The sequence below is a fragment of the Vipera berus genome, assembly GCF_964194415.1.
Source record: "Vipera berus genome assembly, chromosome: Z".
NCBI lineage: Eukaryota > Metazoa > Chordata > Lepidosauria > Squamata > Viperidae > Vipera > Vipera berus.
In genome coordinates, this window is record NC_138205.1 from 102930367 (window position 1) to 102950564 (window position 20198).

Below are 20198 nucleotides of genomic sequence, written 5' to 3' on the forward strand. Positions count from 1 at the left end.
TCAGTCTTTAAATAATTAAGGTAAAGGTAAAGGTTCCCCCGCACATGCGTGCTAGTCATTTCCGACTCTAGGGGCCGGTGCTCATCTCCGTTTCAAAGCTGAAGAGCCAGTGCTTGTCCGAGGACGTCTCCGTGGTTATGTGGCCGGCATGACTAGACGCCAAAGGCACACGGAACGCTGTTACCTTCCCACCGTAGTGGTCCCTATTTTTCTACTTGTATTTTTTACGTGCTTTCGAACTGCTAGGTTGGCAGAAGCTGGGACGAATAACAGGCGCTCACTCTGCTACGCGGCACTCGGGATTCGACTCGCCAAACTGCCGACCTTCTGATCGACAGGCTCAGCGTCCTAACCCACTGAGCCACCACGTCCCTTTTAAATAATTAGCCTAGTATATACATAACAATATATGATGTTTTCCATGATGAGTTCAACATCAATAAAAACATTTATTAAAAAGGTTAAAATAATTTCTGGTGGTATTATCTGTACATTAAAATTTTGTTTAGTCACAATCTTTCACTTTTCACCTTCTGGAAAAGTAGTGGTCATGTATCCTAGCAAAAGATGTTACATATGTGCATAAGCGTAGTCAGTAGCATTTGCCTTTTTAAAAATATCAAACATGCAAAGAAACAAAAATAAGTCCAAAATATCTGTATTACATCCAGAAATGCCAACTTTGCAACCAATATTTCTCATGCATAGCTATGGCACCCTAAGGATACCTGCATACATGCAAATGCTTCTCTGTGATGCAGTAATGCAGGAGGGATTGCTTTTTCCTTCCAGTAACAGATTGCTGGGAAATACCAAACATGGCCTTAAGAATTCCAATGATTTTTCTGGATGTGATTGGAAAGAGGCCTAGAAATGCCAGCACAAATACATCACACTTGCTGAACGTGCACACACAACTAATTACAATCTTCAATTATATGTGATATATCCAGGGCTTTTTTTCCCATAGAACGCTCAGAACAGCGTTCCAGCACGGTTTTTTGCACATACACACACACACACACACACACACACACACACAAAAGCTGAAGGAAACTGTTCCGGAGAGCCAAATTCTCCTTAGGCAGCCAGGTTGCAGAGCAGCAGAATGCATCACAGTGACAGGCCTTCAGATGGCTTACATCGAAGGAAATGCGATCCATACAGGCTAATTTCAAAGTGGGAGGGTAAGAAGGGCCGAGTGTGAACAGGTTGCTTAGCAACCTGCTTAAACAGTCTCTATAACTTTCAGCTCCCGGTGCCTTGCCATTTTTAAGCTGGGAAGTTGAAAAAAAAGCTAAAAAGAAGGCAATAGAGTGCTATCAAGGAAAATGTATAGATATAGCCAGCAGACGTTTAGGGAACCTTTATTTTTCATACACTGTTCGAATTTTGTTTTAATGCCATGGTGATACACTCCTAAAGCATCTGTTCATTAAATACAGTATAACAAAGTTTTGGATGATGGAATTATTTTTATCTAAGGGTAACTAATGATAACAGCTCTTAAATCTGTTATTTTGTCTTATTTTTGCACAAAAATTGTATAATTTGCATTTGTATTCATTTACAAATAGAATATGTTGTTAAAATGTATTGGTGTTGAAATAATTAGTGCATACATATACCTAAAACCAGTTTATTGCATTTGGCAATTGTACTAAAAAAAATCTCATTGTCAACCAATATAATTCTTTTAATTTGAAATCAAGTGAAAAATTGATTTAAATTATTTTATTAAAACAAATTAATGGCAATTCTTTTATAAGAAGTTGCCTTAAACAAAATGAGTTTGACATGCCTGCTCTAGATAGTTGAATGCTCCAAAATAAATTCTAGACCAGGCCTGTACATGCAGCCTTGGACAGAGCAGACTTTTAAAAAAAAATAGTAATAAAATCACCACCACTGCCCTGAAAGTCATGTTGCCTAGTGCCTCAATGGCTTACCATAACCACGAACTCCAACACTGTAGATGCTCCTCTAGTCACCAAATCATTGATTAGCCCACCAGCATTCCTTTGCAGACCACAAAGATTTTTAATTTATCACTGTGGGCCTTTCCCTTCTACAAGTTGCACAAACCTCTTCTAGATTGTCCTCTTGCCTTTCCGAGTTAACTCCTTGGTCTGTCAATGAGCAAGAATTGACTCTGTAGGGAAGCATATTATCATTTGATGTATATTTAACATATGTTCTACTTTTATTTACCGATTATATAATATTTGTATGCAATCCACATGGCGAGGCTTGGTGCAACTTACAATATTTTTAAAATCATAAGATTAAAACATAAAAGCAGGGCTTTTTTCTCATAGAACGCTCAGAATGGCGTTCCGGCACCCTTTTTTGCACACACACACACAGAAAAAAGCTTTTGCACAAGCTATGCTACTCCCTCTATTGGCTTTCAAAAGCCTATTGGCTTTTGAAAGCCAATAGGAATTGCTGCTGAGTGTGCCAAAGACCTGGCCGGCAAACATTGCACCGGCAAGTTGTCTGCAGCGAAGGCAAGTTGGCAGGAACTTTGCATCCCTCCCTGCTGCCCAACTACACTATCTTAACTAGGTAAGTAAGAGAGGACAAGGAATGGGAGGTGGGTTCTGCGGAGTCCATGTGCACTCCTTCCTTGTGCTCACCCGTGTCAGCCAGGCTGGTGGCCTACCTGGTGCTGGACCTGTGCCACTGTCGCCTCGCCCTGTGTGCCTAAGTGGCCGTCCTGCATTGCCTGGCCTGCACCGCCTCTGCTGCCCACCCCGCACAGCCCTGCCATATAGAACAGGCCCCGCTGCTTCCACAGCACCAGCTGTGCCAGCTCCGGCCCTGGGGGGAAGCCCACCACCAACACCCCTCATACCCGTGACCACAGTAGTGCCGCCCCCGCCCCCCCACCTCCTGTGCCCGCCAAGATGAGAGTTCCGTCACTTTTTTTTTTAGAAAAAAAGCACTAGATATAAGTAATATAGTATTTTTGATAAGATACAAAATGTAAAAATACTGGGCTGGTGTAAATGAATGAAAAGTTTGAATTTTAAAGATAAATTAAGTTTGAAAAGATTTAGTATTAATGACTGAAATATTGAAGGGAAATTAGGCTTAATAAGAACTTTGAAAAAAGGATACGTAGTCATTTAACAAATCAACTTTTACAAATAGAAGTGAAATATAAATTGATTAGAAAAGATGTTATAGGTAGATGCTATGATAGATAAGTAGTACAGTATTTTTATAACATATGAAATATGAAAATATTGGGATGAAGTATTTAGTTAATTACTGAGAAAATTATGACCGATAAGAATTGTTTGAATATTAAGGAGAAATTGAGCTTAAACAAGATTTAAGAAAATAAAATATATGGTGAATCATTTAAGATTTTTATGAAAATAACATGTTGATAAGAAAAAAATGCCACATATGGATACTATTATTGTTGACATAAATATGGAAGAAAATGTTTATATTTAATCATTTATATATTGAAAATATCAAATATCAAAATTATATTTGTTTAATGTTGAAGACGGAGGATACTACTGGGAGAAGAGAAGATCAAGGAAATATATTATTAATTGATATACTAATTATGTAAATATAAAAATTAATTATTATTGACTTGTTAATTAACTAGTATTGATTGTAAGTTTTTCCCTAAAAATTTATGAACCAAGACAACACGCTGTACACCAGGCACTAAGGATTGTTATTGTAAAAAATCAATAAAACTTTTATTTAAAAAAAGGAAGATATGGTAACCTCTACTGAGCATGGGATAAGTAGATTAAAATTCATCCCTAGGCTGTGTAAACAGAAGTATGGTATCAAGATCAAAATAAGTAACTGCTTCTTTCTATCATATATAAATGAGACCGTTCCCAAGGCTTTGGGCAATGCAAATTTTTGAAAACATGCCCACAGGAATCACTTTTAGTATAATTATGCAAAGCCTAATTACTACATAGCTAATTTATTTAGTTAATATAAAACATTCCCATGGAGAATACTGATTCATCAGATGATATCATGTTGCAAAAAAGACAAGAGCTTTCCCCTTCCAAACCATAATCTGCATCTAGGACAGGGGTCTACAAATTTAGCAACTTTAAGATCTGTGGACTTCAACTCCCAGAATTCCTCAACCAGCCATGATGGCTGAGGAATTCTGGGAGTTGAAGTTTACAAGTCTTAAAACTGCCACATTTGAAGACCCCTGATCTAGGATCAGCAAAGTGATACTAAAGGGCACCATAGTATAGTATAGATACTATAGGGCACCATGATGGCATCCAGGAAATCCAAATACAAACAGCTGGAACCAGTGGTGGGATTCAAATACGTCAACAACAGGTTCTGTATGTGGATGCCACTTCCGGAAGTCCATTCTGGGCTTGGGCAACAAAAAAATAGCTACTGGTTCTGTCGAAGTGGTGCAAACTGGCTGAATCCCACCACTGGCTGGAACCCATAAGAGTGCAAGAGTGCAAGAATGCTGAAATCTTTATCCGACTGTGGTAAACCATGCTGAATCCTTGTTAAATTTCAAGACAAAAATCCTGCAATCTTGTGAGATATGACAATCATGAATTAATTTGGACACTTTAATGTTTTAAATATTTTTATTTCTCACAAGCACTAAATAAAATGTGAGTCAGTGTCCAATGTCTATAAGAATGACATCTGCCATACTAATATAGTCTAGCAAGAAAATAAAACAAAAATGGGTTTGGGTCAGTTATATAGTATTTTCTAGATACTTTTCTAGAAAGCATCACCACCAAATGGATTCATAGCTGGCTGACCAGCTATACTCAGCATGTGGTCCTCAATGGAACTGCATCTACATGGAGGGAAGTGTGTAGTGGGGTGCCCCAGGGCTCTGTTCTAGGCCCAGTGCTCTTCAATATCTTCATTAATGGTTTGGATGAGGGGATAGATAGGGAACTCATCAAATTTACAGACGACACCAAGCTGGCAGGAATAGCCAATACTCCAGAAGATAGGCTTAAGATACAGGAGGATCTGGACAGACTCGAACACTGGGCACTATCTAACAAAATGAAATTCAATTGTGAAAAAAGTAAGGTTCTACATTTAAGCAAGAAAATCCAAATGTACAGGTATTGTATAGGTGGTATCTTGCTCAATAGTAGTAACTATGAGAGGGATCTTGGAGTCTTAGTGGACAATCATTTAAATATGAGCCAGCAGTCTGCTGCAGCTGCCAAAAAGCCAACACAGTGCTAGGCTGCATTAACAGAGGGATAGAATCAAGATCAAGTGAAGTACTAATACCACTTTACAATGCCTTGGTAAGGCCACACCTGGAATATTGCATCCAGTTTTGGTCACCACGATGTAAAAAAGATGTCGAGACTCTAGAAAGAGTACAGAGAAGAGCAACAAAGATGATTGGGGGACTGGAGGCTAAAACATACAGGGAACGGTTGCTGGAATTGGGTATGTGTAGTTTAATGAAGAGAAAGGTGAGGGGTGACATGATAGCAGTGTTCCAATATCTCAGGGGCTGCCACAAAGAAGAGGGAGCCAGGCTGTTTTCCAGAGCACCTGAAGGCAGGACAAGAAGCAACGGATGGAAACTAGTCAAGGAGAGAAGCAACCTAGAACTAAGGAGAAACTTCCTGACAGTTAGAACAATTAACCAGTGGAACTACCTGCCTCCAGAAGTGGTGAATGCTCCAACACTGGTAGTTTTTAAGAAGAGACTGGACAGCCATTTGCCTGAAATGGTATAGGGTTTCCTGCCTGAGCAGGGGGTTGGACTAGATGACCTCTAAGGTCCCTTCCAACTTTATTATTATTATTATTATTATTATTATTATTATTATTATTATTATTATTATTATTATTATCCATGTCCCTTGACCTTTAAAGAGATCTTAGCAGCCTCTCTGATGAAGTAACAACAGCATGCCTGATGTCAGAGCAAATGGTTCAACTGGGGATATCCTAGGTTCATTTTTGACCTCCTTCACTGAACTGTTGCAAATATGTAATAAGTAAATGCAAAAGGTAAGCATCTTCTCAAATGTCATCAGAGCTTTCTTTGCTCCTTGTCATGGTGAGCTCAGACTTAGATAAGGCGACCAACAACGAACAAGGAGTTCCAGAGTTACCGGATGAACTGCTGCCTGAGGACATGCAGGGAGGAGCTGGAGAGTAACCATCAACCATAGCTGCCATGGGTCTCTGAAGTCTAAGTTGCCACCACTCTAGTCCAGGACTCACCATGATGAGTAAATAAATAATAAACACCCATAGAAGCACATCTCCAAAATCAGAACTTTTGTTACACTTCAATCCTGAGATCAAATGTGGAATAACGAAATTACTTTTTTTAAAAAAAAATCTCTGCTCTGCAGGGCTAGATTCCAAACTGTTTTACTTCTGTTGTCTTTTCTAAAGATTCTGGAAATTCCAGTATTACCTTAAAAACCCCACAAACTAAGTAGGAAATTGGACTTGATGTTCTGAATGGTCTCTAATTCTGTGGTTTAATGGAAAAAAGACAGGATCCAAGAAGGTTTTTTCCCCACAAATTTACCTTGCAAGAGCTGGTGTAGCCATACTGCTTTGTACCCCAATAGCTAGGGGAATAGCTCCACAGCGAATATATCCAAGTTCTTCTGCCACTGCAGCATTGTAGGAGAAATCCAAATTTAGGCCGCCATATTCTGAATATAAGAAAACACATTACCATTACAAAACTGATGTAAAGTTATGAATTCTAGAGTTATTATATGGCTTCTTTGCATAACGTAGCAAGTCCATTTTAATGAATTACCTCATTGAATTACTGCTATCACCTATGGAATTAAAATGATAGTACAACAGATCTTTCAGAGAACGCTCAAGCATGCTGAAGACATTTTGCCAACAAAGAACACCACTTGAACTAATCATACTTCTTAATTAGATCAATGCCTAAATGTGACCTGGATAGCATTGTTACTTCAACACTGATGAGAGAATGGAATCCTCCATTTCTTCTAATAATCTAGTTTGGGAGATGCTGGATAGCATTGAAAGAATATTTAGCTTGATCTTCCAACATAGGAGAAAATATGGGAAAGATTTATAGTCTTAAAAATCATTCTTGACTATAACTATCTGTTCAAAATAATTTATTTACACTGTCCATTTAATATTTTACTTAAAGTTATATGTCAGTGCTAGCAATGGCACAATGAAATCTCTATTTCAATCAATAATTTTTACACAGGCTGAAAAATGATGTCAGGTGTAGCTCTTTATGCCATATTGTGTATTTCTTACAGAGCAGATGTGGCTTTGTACCCTGTTCCTATCCTGCACAAAATTTGTATAGCAAAGTACAAATGGCTTTGCAAATGTTTATAGATACACTTAATATGAACTAGCATTTTGCCACTATCTGGGAACATTTATAAGCATATGTTATCTTTTATTGTATTGAAATCATGGAGCAGAAAGTCCATAGATTATTTGCTATTTGGAATAATGGCCACAGTTTATATGCATTTTATTAGAAGGTTCTCAAGCAGGAGGTTGGACTAGAAGACCTCCAAGGTCCCTTCCAATTCTATTCTGAATTGAGTTGAAGGTTGCAATAGCAGATTTTCCCCTACAGAGAACTTCAAAGCATTCCTTAAGATAACTACAGTTAAAAGCATTTAGATCAAGTTTAGGCAAAAAAAAACAGCATACAAAAGTTACAGAAATCTCTATCACAAAAATGATTGAGAGGACAAAAATAAGAAAATGTGAATGTTAATTTCACAGTGACAAAAACCAACATATCTCAGAGCAGGATCTAAGCAGTAAAAGGGTTGATGATTCCTCATAGATGACCACATCACAAGAATGAAGCAGGGGGGAGGGAGTTGCTCTTTTAGAATTGTATCTAAGAATGATAGTATCCAGCTGAAGCTTCCCTTTGTGACACAGATATACATACAAGTGATCTCACTTAACAACCATTCAAATTGTGATGGTACTTATAGTTAGCTCTTGTATTAACTCAGTTGCAGCATCCTATCATGCGATCACAATTCAGATACTTGATGACTGGTTCACAATTATGACATTGCAGCATCTCATGGTCACATGAGTACCATTCGTAACTTTCTTTGCCAGCTTTCTACACACAGAGTCAATGGGGAAACCAACAGGAGGCTGCAAATAGTGATCCCATGATACCAAGCTTAATGAAAACAACTGGTAAGTATGGTGCCGGGAAAAATAATATACTATATAAAAATAATATAGCACTTCCTGGCTACCAGGGGATGACATTTTTGTATGTGATTGGGTTTGTGCAGTTGTAGTTTCCACCTCACCAAGTGGCAGCTGTTACTAGGCCTGGGGAAAAAAGAGAATTGATGGCTATAAGGGATAGAAAATACAGGTAGTCCTCACTTAATGATGGAAAATGGGACTAGAATTTCCATTGCTAAGTGACATGGTTGTAAAGTATGAAATCATGACTGCATTGCTTGGCTGCTTCACCTATTGCCTGCAAAAAAACATTGCATTATTTTTAGCTTATCATACAGCAATTGAGGGCAACATCAGCTATGCCAAGGAAGAAAATAAAACTCATTTTCCAGATGGTTTAAATTTCTGAATAATACCACTATTTCCTGTTAAATGTTCAACTATAATAAGTTCAACCAAATGGAAAGATTAATTATCAGGCTCTCAAGACAATATCAACCAGATGGAGATAGAGCCAAAACAAAAATAATAAATATGGCCATAAAATCGTCATTTGATTTCCATTCTCAAATTCTGCATTATAGTTTGGATTAATTAACTGTATCTTTGGCTGGGGGTACCCGACTATACCTAGGATCCTTCTGAGCCTTGTGGAGCCTTTAAACCAAAGGTGGGATATGACGACCCTTTTATCACTTGTAGACTTCAACTCCCAGAATATTGGCTCAGGAATTCTGTGTGTTGAAGTCCACCAGTCATAAAGAGGCCATCATTCCTCACCTCTGCTTTAAACAATGAGATTTTGGGTGACTCAGAAGATATGCTTACTGAGCTGCAACAAGCTCCGGGATATCTTCTTGGAGATTCATGCAGCTTCTACCCTTATAACATTCTGAAAATTATGAAAACCTGTCTGTTCTCCAAGGCCATGGGTTAAAATAGTTGTGTATCCCTTTTAGTTAGTTTAGTTTTGTCCTAGGTTCTGATAAGGCTATTCTTCTTTTTATACAATTTGCTTCCTTGCATATTTATTTGTAAGCCACCCAGACTATTGAAGAATCAGGCAGCCTTGAAATATTGATGAATAAAGAATTTTTTTAAAAAATAAAAGTTACAAGCAGAAGCTATCAGACACTAAGCACTCATGTCCTTGCTTGTAAACTAATGAATTTTGTTTGCATAACTTTGGATAAAACAAATTTTATTACTGCAGGACAGATAGACACGAGACCAGACAGACAGACACACATTCACATAGAGCAGGTAGAAAACAAAGTAGAAGCTCTCTCTCTCTCTTTCTCTCTCTCTCTCTCTCTCTCTCTCTCTCTCTCTCTCTCTCTCTCTCTCTCTCTCTCTGTGTGTGTGTGTGTGTGTAGGGGTGGTATATAATAAAATGGACAAAATAAATCATCTTATAAAATAGAGTAAAAATTAAAAAAATCTTGCAAAATAGGTATTTTTTATTTAGTAAATGGGCTCTAGCAGGAATGGAATTCAATGTACAAAACTAGTAAGCGGAAATAACATTGGGTTCACGCTTTAATTTGTGCAAGGAAGTTAGGATGGACAGTCTGATACTTTTGTTCCTTCCTCCAGCTAAATGTGCTTTTTCTAAGCACACTATAATTTTGCCATGGTCTTCTTGATCATTAAAAAATATTATTTTTAAGATCGCTTGATAAACTCATTTCTTCAAATCATACTCCCCCCAAAAAAACAAACATATACTTGGAAAGAACAGATCTGAAGGAAACTACAGAGTTCATCTGTCTTTCTCTTGGCTTGCCTCTGTTACACAAAATTCTTGGCAGCAGAAAAAAATGGCTGTTTTTGAAAAAGGAACAATGTGTATATGCTGGCTTAGTTTTGTTTGGAAGAGTGGATGCTGAGTCAAACAAATCTCCCTGACTTTTTATTCAAAAGGTTAGAGATAAAATGTAAGGAAAGAGAAACAGGAAGCCAGAATATAAGAAGTTCATTAAAATGTATTGCAAAAGAATCTATAATCTGCTTTTTAATTGTATATTTCCAAAAGGGGTGTACAATAGAGTTAAAAATACCAAGAAATGTCAAAGTACAAAAAGTTTAAGAGTACTAACCATCTCTCTCCCACTCCCACCCCCATCATGACCGTAATGACTCATGACCTACCAGACATTAAGTGGGTCATCACATGAGTGACCCAATTTTATGAGTTTTGCAGTGGTTGTTAAATGAAAGCTGTGATTGTTAAGTGAGCACAGTGCTAAGTGAACCCCACTGTCACTATCAGTAGGGTTCTCTCTAAGGCATTTTTGCTGAAAACCAGATTTTTGGAAAAAAACATCCTAATGACCACGGGATGCTGAAAACAGCCATAAATGTGGGCTGGCTGCCAAGTGCCCAAAATGTGGTTATATGATTGCGGGGAAGGGGTTAGGATTAGGTTATGATTGTATTGACATCAGCACTGTGCACGGCTAGGCCAACAAATGTAAAGATGGTAAGCTGAGAAAAGTTTAATTGAGTAATCAAGAATGAAATGAACAAAGTGGTACAGCAGCTGTTAAGTTTCACAAGAGAAGGGTTGATAAATTGACCAGGGACAATCAGATCACTCAGAGGAAAGTTGCCACAGTTTTTGGAATCAGATGCTACGATTCATATGGATTTCCCTGAATCAGGTAGTGTTATAAAGTACTACATTAAAATATTTAAAACTTTGAAACAATGATTAAGCAGAGTTCAGAAGCACAAGAAAGTAAATTTGTTGTAATGTGCTAAAGCCTGGTCTCACACTTTTCAGGCTACCCAAATGGCAATTACAAAGTTGGATCTCATTATCTTACTCCATCTGCCATATAATTAAAACTTGGCACAAAACAATTTTCACCTTTTCCCAAAGCTGAAGAAAAACTTTTTTCAGCATGTTTGACTCAAAGAAGAGATAACAGAATCTGGCTGAAAAGACAAATATAGCTTTCACAACAACTTTAAGAAGCTTGTCCATTGTTGCAAGAAATATCTAGTGAATGTGGTGATTATGTGTAAAAGCAAATACACATAATGAAAAATCATTATTTAATTCAAACATTAGTCTTAAACTACGCAGAATATAGAATGGCTTTATACTGCAGAATGAATTATACTAATGGAGAAGATACGGAATGTACAGAATCATTTTAAGACACATGAATTCTATGAAAAGATGTATAAACATTATATTTCTAGAAATTTACTAAAGCCTTTTGAAATACTCATATATATTTAATATACTTAATTTAATATTAGGCATTCCAGGTAATTGGCATATTAAAACTTGAATTATAAAAGCAATAAATTTTATTAAAAATACTTTTGAACATAAATGGAAAAGTAGGATTGTACTAGGTACCTGTATAAAGCACACAGCAAAAAGGTAGCATATAAAAATTAAGATATGGAATATTACCATATCTGGTGGTCATGTCCTAAAGCTAAAGGGATTTAGCTTAAGATACACTTATGGTTGGAGAAGATGATTAAAAAACAAATAGAATTTAAACCAGAATTTTTTCTGTTAGGAATGATAGGCCCCAACTATGACAAGGAGAGCAGATACTTAATGTTACATGTATTGACAGCAGCGAGAATTATGTATGCCCAATATTGGGAAAATGAAAAGTTACCAACTGAATAAGTATTAATCAAGAAAATATTGGATTGTGCAGAAATGGATAGATTAACTTTAGAGATTAAAGAGAAAGAGCATTCAGTTTACTATAGAACTTGGAATAAATTCTATCAATGGCTAGATAAGCGAGTTAGAGAAAGGAATGTGATATGCAATTTTGAATTTATTTGAGTAAGAAAAATACTATACATTGAAAACTTACTATTGTTTATGATAATCCATTATACCTATCATTGTTATCAATTATTAGCTTTATTACTTTTATTTATATATATTTACCCAGACAATATGCTGTTTGTCAAATATTGAATGTTATTGGGGAAAACCCCAACCCTCACCCCCAACCTTTCCTGTACCCTAACCCTAATTCCCATTCCCTTACCCCCCTCCTTAACCCTTTAAAAACTAATAAAAATTTTTAAAAAAAAAAGATATGGAAGACTGGCCTAACAGAACTTAGAGACATTTTGTTACTATATATTGTCTTAGGAAAATATTATTTTATATATTCACCCTTCTCTTATAGCCAGCTCATCAATATTTTTGCTCAGAAATGCAAACTTACATTTATTTATTTACTTACTTACCTACCTACCTACTTACTTGCTTACTTATTACCTACCTACCTACCTACTTACTTACTTATTGGTTGAATGTCCAAAACACTTTTAAATACCTGTCTAATTTTTAAGTGGGGGGGGGACTTTCAAAGTGGATTAAACCGGTGTCAGTTTCATAAAAGGAAAGTTGGAAAATTATATTTTTTAATAAATTATAAATTATTTAGTTGTCTTGATTGACAAGTGAATAATGTTCCTTTGGAAAGAGCCATTTCTAATGCATTACAGTTGAACCTCAAACTGCTTTCCGTGCACAAGTGCTTCCTTGAAAACTGTCTATCATATATCAAAGTCTACATGCAGAGAGACAATTACACCCTCGTGAATAAATAAAAATGTTTAAAAAATTGATGTTTTTTGCAAAAAAAAATACCTGAAGATGCAGAGCAGGAATAAAAATAGTTCAGAAGCAAAAAAAGAGAGAGGGAGAGGATAGGAGAAAAATAATAATAAAACAAATGGTATACCAGAATGTAATTTTCTTCCACAACCCCAATGGACAATTCCTAAGAGCAGATCATGTTATGTAGCTGCCTCATATGCCTGTACTTCACCCTTACAATTGAACTTCAGCATCTTCTGAAGACTGCCTGTGTATTCAGAACTGTGAACTACAAGTCCAAAATTAACTTATGACTTCTTATTGACTTCTAGTACTGAAACCAGAGAAAAACCTGGCTGTAGACAACAGACAATGATATCTGTAAATTGTTTCCCTTGGCTTTCCCTTAGTAAAAACTTGCTCTGCCAATTTAGGTAGAATAATAAAAGTGCGGCCATAAAACAAAACAATATCCAGGAAATGAACTAAAGCTTGCATTTCAGTATTACATAGTTTGGGTCAAATATTTGGGTAAAACCACACCACATCAAATCCAACTCAACCCAATCCTTTATGTATCATTTCTGACAAATTCAAGAACAAATATTTAAAAAGTGTGTATTCCAAGTTATTTGGTTCATAGTGCGTCAGCATTCTAAAGCTTATTTTTAATGATTAACAGTAAAGCATATTTCCTATTTTGTACAATGACAAAAAAAAGGTAAAAAAGGAAAGGATTTTGAACTGAAAATTAAATTGCTGGGCATCTGGGAATGTTCAAATTTCTTTGAAATTACTCTTTCCCATTTTTCTTTTCCTAATAAGAAATAATAGAACAGGTTTTGTAGATGTGAGAATGTGACAGAAGGTTAATGGATTTTAAGTATGTTGCTAAATCCTGAAGGATTTTATAATAAACTCTCACATATGTTCCTGCTGAGAATCTAGATTAAGGGAGAAGAAATTAGCCTATGGATTGTGAATAAAAGCAAAGAAAGGAAAAGAAAGGATAATCCACATAAAGGATAATCCAATTCACTGAAGAGCTATCTCAATCAATATGCAGGTAGCCTGGGATTTGGATTTTAACTCTCACAGAGAGCTATTACTATGCAGCATGGAAACCCAAACTTAAAACCACTTTATAATGCCTTGCTAAGGCCACACTTGGAATACTGCATCCAGTTTTGGTCACCACGATGTAAAAAAGAAGCTGAAACTCTAGAAAGAGTAGAGAAAAGCAACAAAGATTATTAGGGAACTGGAGGCTAAAACATATAAGGAACGGTTTCTGGAATTGGGTATTAATGAAGTTAAGAGAAGGATGAGGGGTGACATGATAGAAGTGTTCCAATATCTCAGCGGTTGCCCCAAAGAAGAGGGAGTTAAGCTATTCTCCAAAGCACCTGAATGTAGGACAAGAAGCAATGATGGAAATTAATCAAAGAGAGAAGCAACTTAGAACTTAGGAGAAATTTCCTGACAGTGAGAACAATTAATCAGTGGAACAACCTACCTCTAGAAGCTGTGAATGCTCCAACACTGGAAGTTTTTAAGAAGAGACTGGACAGCCATTTGTCTGAAATGATATAGGCCAGGGTTTCCTGCCTGAGCAGGGAGTTGGACTAGATGACCTCCAACATCATCATCATCATCATCATCATCATCATCATCATCATCATTGAATCTCCTTGAAATATTCCTCTCTTGACATTAACCTGCAACTGTGTCTTCCATTGTGCCATTGATCTTTGCACAAATTTTCTGATGTTTCTACTGTCCTGTTATTTCTAGACACTTAATTTTGAGCTCAATTGTAGTCATAAACTGAGAACAATTTATATTTAGTTTCTATATTTTAATCACTTATATTAACAGATACATATATTGAATAAAATTAATGAAACTTGATGTGAATCTTCTTTTCTTGGTCATGGTTCATTTTCAGGGGCTTGACCTAAGAGTTCCTAATTATTTTTTGACCCAGCTTAGTTTTTTTCAAGGTGAACTGAGGTCTATTATGTACTGCAAAACCTGAATATATAATAAAATGTTGAAATATTCCACCCTGTGAGGAAAATTATACTTGAAAATAAATGCTAAACTATAATGACAACTCTGTAAGATCTGGAATAGCTTCAAAATAACTAACATAAAAACTTGAACACTTTCCTTCCAAAATGGCAGAAGAAAGAGACAAAATATACATTATTACTAAGCTTTGTTCAATTTTGTTCTATAATTTAACAACATGCATTCATAAACATGCTCACTTTTGTCTATTCAAAGCAAGATTTGAAGTATGCAATTAACCCTTATTTGCTTTTCAAAGATGCTGCATCAATACAGCTGTCATGGTTCCAACAGATGAAACTCTTCAAAAGAACTTCAAGGTATTGTTTACTTTAAAGGATCTTTTATTTGAGTAGCATAATATCAGCACTTAAATAATTGAAGCCAAAAACTGAATTCCCCTCCCCTGGGCACATAGTATCAAAGCACAATTCCCTCCTCCAATTAACAGTCATAAATCACATTCCCCAATTAGCTTGAAGTGCTGACTTCCTCTCCAGCTCTCCAGCCCGCCAATTCTTTATCAGTTCTGAGTTCAATAACCTTGATTCTCACGCTAAGATTTATTGTTGTTATGTCTAGCTGGACTCTCATTCACATCCCCCTCCCTCCCACCATCATCTCACTCTAAAAGCGAAAGGGGAAAAATGGCTACATTTCCATCTGTTGTCAATGCAAAAACATCCGTAGCGTTGGCAACAGCATTAGATATAAGATAAAAAGATATTTATGAAAATGCCTAAAGTAAAATTTTGTTTGTACTGTAAACAGCCCATGAGAAGAGATTTTTTAAAAGGAGTGGGGTGGGGGGAGGCAAAAGATTCAATCCTGGAAAAAAACTGAACCCGGTCCTCCAGGTTATTTATATAAACATATATAAATAAATAAAATTTAAAGACTACCCCATGTCTTGTGTGCTCACAATTCTCAGTGAATTCCATAACATCTAAGAAACCAGAATTAGGCTGGCTATGGCATTCAAATCTCAAAATTTTCTTTAATTAGCTCCTTTCTAAATTTAAGCTGTGATTCCTACTTAAGATAGCAACAATCCATAGCAGAATATTTGACAAATAGGCAAAAAGTATTTAATATAATTAAATTTAATCATGAACACAACTGTCTATTAGATCACACATTCAAAACTTCTATTAAGGAAATCAGATACTTAAAAAAGCTAGTCATCTGTTTCCACAGTTAGCTGATTTTAAGTAGAAAATACAATTTCATGGTGATGACACACAGTACTGCTCAACAATAAAACCACCAAATTTTTTGTACATGTTCAATTAAACCTGTGTATTATTAACCACATTTTCTTTTGTAGTACAACCAGTTCTATCCATTTCTAAGTGGAAAGAAAGTACTGTGCTTGTGGACTTAGAACACTTTAATATTTGCAGAAATTACTTGGTTAGACAGTGGTCTTCCCAGAACAGCCCAATAATGATTCAATATGCTCTCTGGCTGCAAATACTGTTGTGCAAGTGAGATAGTAAAGTCAGAAAATGGACACGAGTAGCTTGCAAAAGTCAATTTAATATTTTGCTAGAACAATGTTGTAAGGCTTTTCAGTTTACATATCTTTAGGACTTTTATTTCTTGCGTATTTTGCAAAGGTTCATAACAATAGTCCTTAATCACCTTAAAAATACACTTTCATAACATAGAACATTGAATAGTGGAGGGATAACTAAAGTTATAAATAAATGCATTTAAATTAGTTAATTAAAACAGCAAGTAGAATTATTTATTAAAGAAGGTTATGAAGATTTATATACCATAGTTTGACAGCTAAAAAAAAACCAAGTTTGAGTACCATGTCAAAACACGTCCCACATAAAGCCTGCTTTAGATTTTAGTAAAATTATATTTGTATTTGCTTTTGCATGACTTTATATTCCATTCCATCCATGTTAAAATGCTATATAATTAGGATGTATTTAGAAAGGCCAGCCTCTAAATAAATGCTTCACCCAAATATTAGACTCACTAACAGAGATGAAATAATAGAAAGTGTCGAAGACACAGGAACCTTGGGGGGAAGTGATCATGCAATATTGGAATTCAACATTATGGAAGCACAAGCAATAGAACACAGCCAAACTAGAGTCTTGGACTTTAAAAGAGCTAATTTCAATAAACTTAGAGAGACCTTGGGAAGAATTCCATGGATGAGAATCCTAAAGAGGAAAACAACTCAAGAAGCTTGGGAAATTTTGAAAAGTGAGATAATAAAGGCCCAGTCTAGCACAATACCAACAAAGAAGAAAAACAACAGCTCTCAAAAGAAACCAGCATGGCTGCATAAAGAACTCTCTGATAAATTGAAAGATAAAAGGACAAGTATAAAGAAGTGGAAAGAGGGGCACATAACTAAGGCAGAATATCAGCCAATAGCCCGTGCCTGCAAAGATGAAGTGAGGAAAGCTAAGGCTCAAAATGAACTAAGGATTGCGACCAAAGTCAAAAATAACAAAAAAAGCTTCTTTCAACATATAAAAAACAAGAAAAAAGTTAAGGAAATGATTGGTCCATTAGTGAGGGAAAGTGGCAAGAAGGTGACAAGCAACAGGGAGAAAGCAGAACTATTTAACTCATTTTTTGCATTTGTTTTTACACAAAGGGAAAAAACAGTCCAACCTACCAAAACCAGTGCCATAAAAAACAGAATAGAAACACAAGTTAAGACAGGCAAGAAAATGGTGAGCACCTGTCCAGCCTAGACGAGTTCAAATCACTAGGACCAGATGGATTACACCCTAAAGTTCTCAAGAAACTAGCAGATGTGATCTCAGAACCACTGAACTATATTTTTCAAATATCGTGGAGCACTGGGGAACTACCAGAGGACTGGAAGAGAGCTGATATAGTTCCCATCTTCAAAAAAGGGGAAAAAATAGATCCAGGAAACTACAGACCTATCAGCCTGACCTCAATACTTGGGAAGATTCTGGAAAAGATAAGCAAACAACAAATCAGCGAACACCTTGAGGCAAACAAAGTCATCACTAAAAGTCAACATGGGTTTGTCAAAAACAGATCATGCCAGACTAATCTTATTACATTCTTTGACCAAGTGACAAAATTAGTGGACCAGAGGAATGCTGTAGATATAATTTACTTGGACTTCAGTAAGGCATTTGATAAAGTAGATCACAACCTACTACTTGATAAGATAGAAAATGTGGGTTAGATAGCATCACCACCAGATGGATTCGTAGCTGGCTGACAGGCCGTACTCAGCGTGTGGTCCTCAATGGAACTGCATCTACATGGAAGGAAGTGTGTAGTGGGGTGCCCCAGGGCTCTGTTCTGGGCCCAGTGCTCTTCAACATCTTCATCAACGATTTGGATGAGGGGATAGAAGGGGAACTCATCAAATTTGCACACGACACCAAGCTGGCAGGAATAGCCAATACTTCAGAAGATAGGCTTAAAATACAGGAGGATCTGGACAGACTCGAACACTGGGTGCTATCTAACAAAATGAAATTCAATGGTGAATAAGTAAGGTTCTACATTTAGGCAGGAAAAATCAAATGCACAGGTATAGTATAGGTGGTACTTTGCTTAATAGTAGTAACTGTGAGAGCGATCTCGGAGTCCTAGTAGACAATCACTTCAATATGAGCCAGCAGTGTGCGGCAGTTGCCAAAAAAGCCAACACAGTGCTAGGCTGCATTAACAGAGGGATAGAATCAAGATCATGTGAAGTACTAATACCTCTTTACAATGCCTTGGTAAGGCCACACCTGGAATACTGCATCCAGTTTTGGTCACCATGATGTAAAAAAGATGTTGAGACTCTAGAAAGAGTACAGAGAAGAGCAACAAAGATGATTGGGGGACTGGAGGCTAAAACATATAGGGAACGGTTGCTGGAATTGGGTATGTGTAGTTTAACGAAGAGAAGGGCGAGGGGTGACATGATAGCAGTGTTCCAATATCTCAGGGGCTGCCACAAAGAAGAGGGACTCAAGCTATTCTCCAAAGCACCTGAAAGCAGGACAAGAAGCAACAGATGGAAACTAGTCAAGGAGAGAAGCAACCTAGAACTAAGGAGAAACTTCCTGACAGTTAGAACAACTAACCAGTGGAACAACCTGCCTCCAGAAGTGGTGAATGCTCCAACACTGGAAGTTTTTAAGAGGAGACCGGACAGCCATTTGCCTGAACTTGTATAGGGTTCCCTGCCTGAGCAGGGGTTGGACTAGATGACCTCCAAGGTCCCTTCCAACTTCTTCTTCTTCTTCTTCTTCTTCTTCTTCTTCTTCTTCTTCTTCTTATTATTATTATTATTATTATTATTATTATTATTATTATTATTATTATTATTATTATTATTATTATTATTATTACATGCTTTCTAAATTACAGGCAACTGTTAAAGTATGTTTCTTTCTCACCGGTCGGCTTGTCTATTCCAAGAAATCCAGCTTTCCCGAGAGTTTTGAAAACTTGGTGTGTTGGAAATTGTCCCTCTTCTTCCCATTGGTCCACAAATGGATTGATTTCTTTGTTGATAATCTGCATTTGGAAAGTAAGAGAAGGATGAAAATTGAAAAAAGTTACAGAGTGAAATTACATCTATATGGCAAATACTATTTTAATACAGGCTTTATAGTAATTTATTCCAGGCTTTCCTAAACAGAAGCTCCCCTGCTCTGCTGGACTACAGTTCCCATCATCTCCAGCAAGTATAAGGTAGTCAGAATCTAAAACAATAGGGTGGAATGCTGGTTTAATGCAGTAATGGATTTACTAATTCCAGCTATGTTTGATGCTCAAAACCAGTTGAAGCTAGAGTTAATTGGATAGATTTGCAACCTTATTATTGCAATACCAACAACAGCTTAACTATCATGTTTCAGAGTTCTTCATTCAAATTTAAATAGAGACTAGTGATATGAAGCTTGAAAACTTGCTTAATATTTCATCTTTAAATGTTGCACAAAATTGTAAAGATGCAAAAAAAGGAAAGTTTATTTCAGAAGATGCTGGCACTAAATCAAGAAATAATTTATACCATCGTTTTGTAAAATGTCTCTTATCCAAGATTTAATCCTGGCTGAAAGTGCTGAAATATTGTGGAGAGAAACTAGGGTAAAGGGAAGGGTAATCTCTCCTAGCTGTGTTTATTGTGTTATTTTATGATGCAGTTGGCTGAGTCTTGTAGAGTGATGTCCATAGGTAAGTCTATAGAAACTTCATCTCACTAACCAGAATTTCTATCTAATCATCTCTCAGTTTGGAGTATAGTATTTGTAACTGCATTTGGATAACTGTGACAATGTAGGGAAAACATTAGTGTTCT

The 20198-nt window shown here is 36.4% G+C and overlaps 1 protein-coding gene across 1 annotated transcript in view; it reads right to left on the reverse strand.

Annotated features, from left to right (window-relative positions):
• The window catches only part of LOC308678402 (putative acyl-CoA dehydrogenase 6), a 72258-nt gene that overhangs the window by 33650 nt on the left and 18410 nt on the right, over positions 1–20198 (reverse strand). The window contains exons 2-3 of the mRNA XM_081345564.1: positions 19291–19411; positions 6563–6692 (exon numbers count right to left, since the gene is read on the reverse strand). Of these exons, the coding sequence (XP_081201690.1) occupies positions 6563–6692; positions 19291–19411 (251 nt within the window). The remainder of the gene's footprint in view (positions 1–6562; positions 6693–19290; positions 19412–20198) is intronic.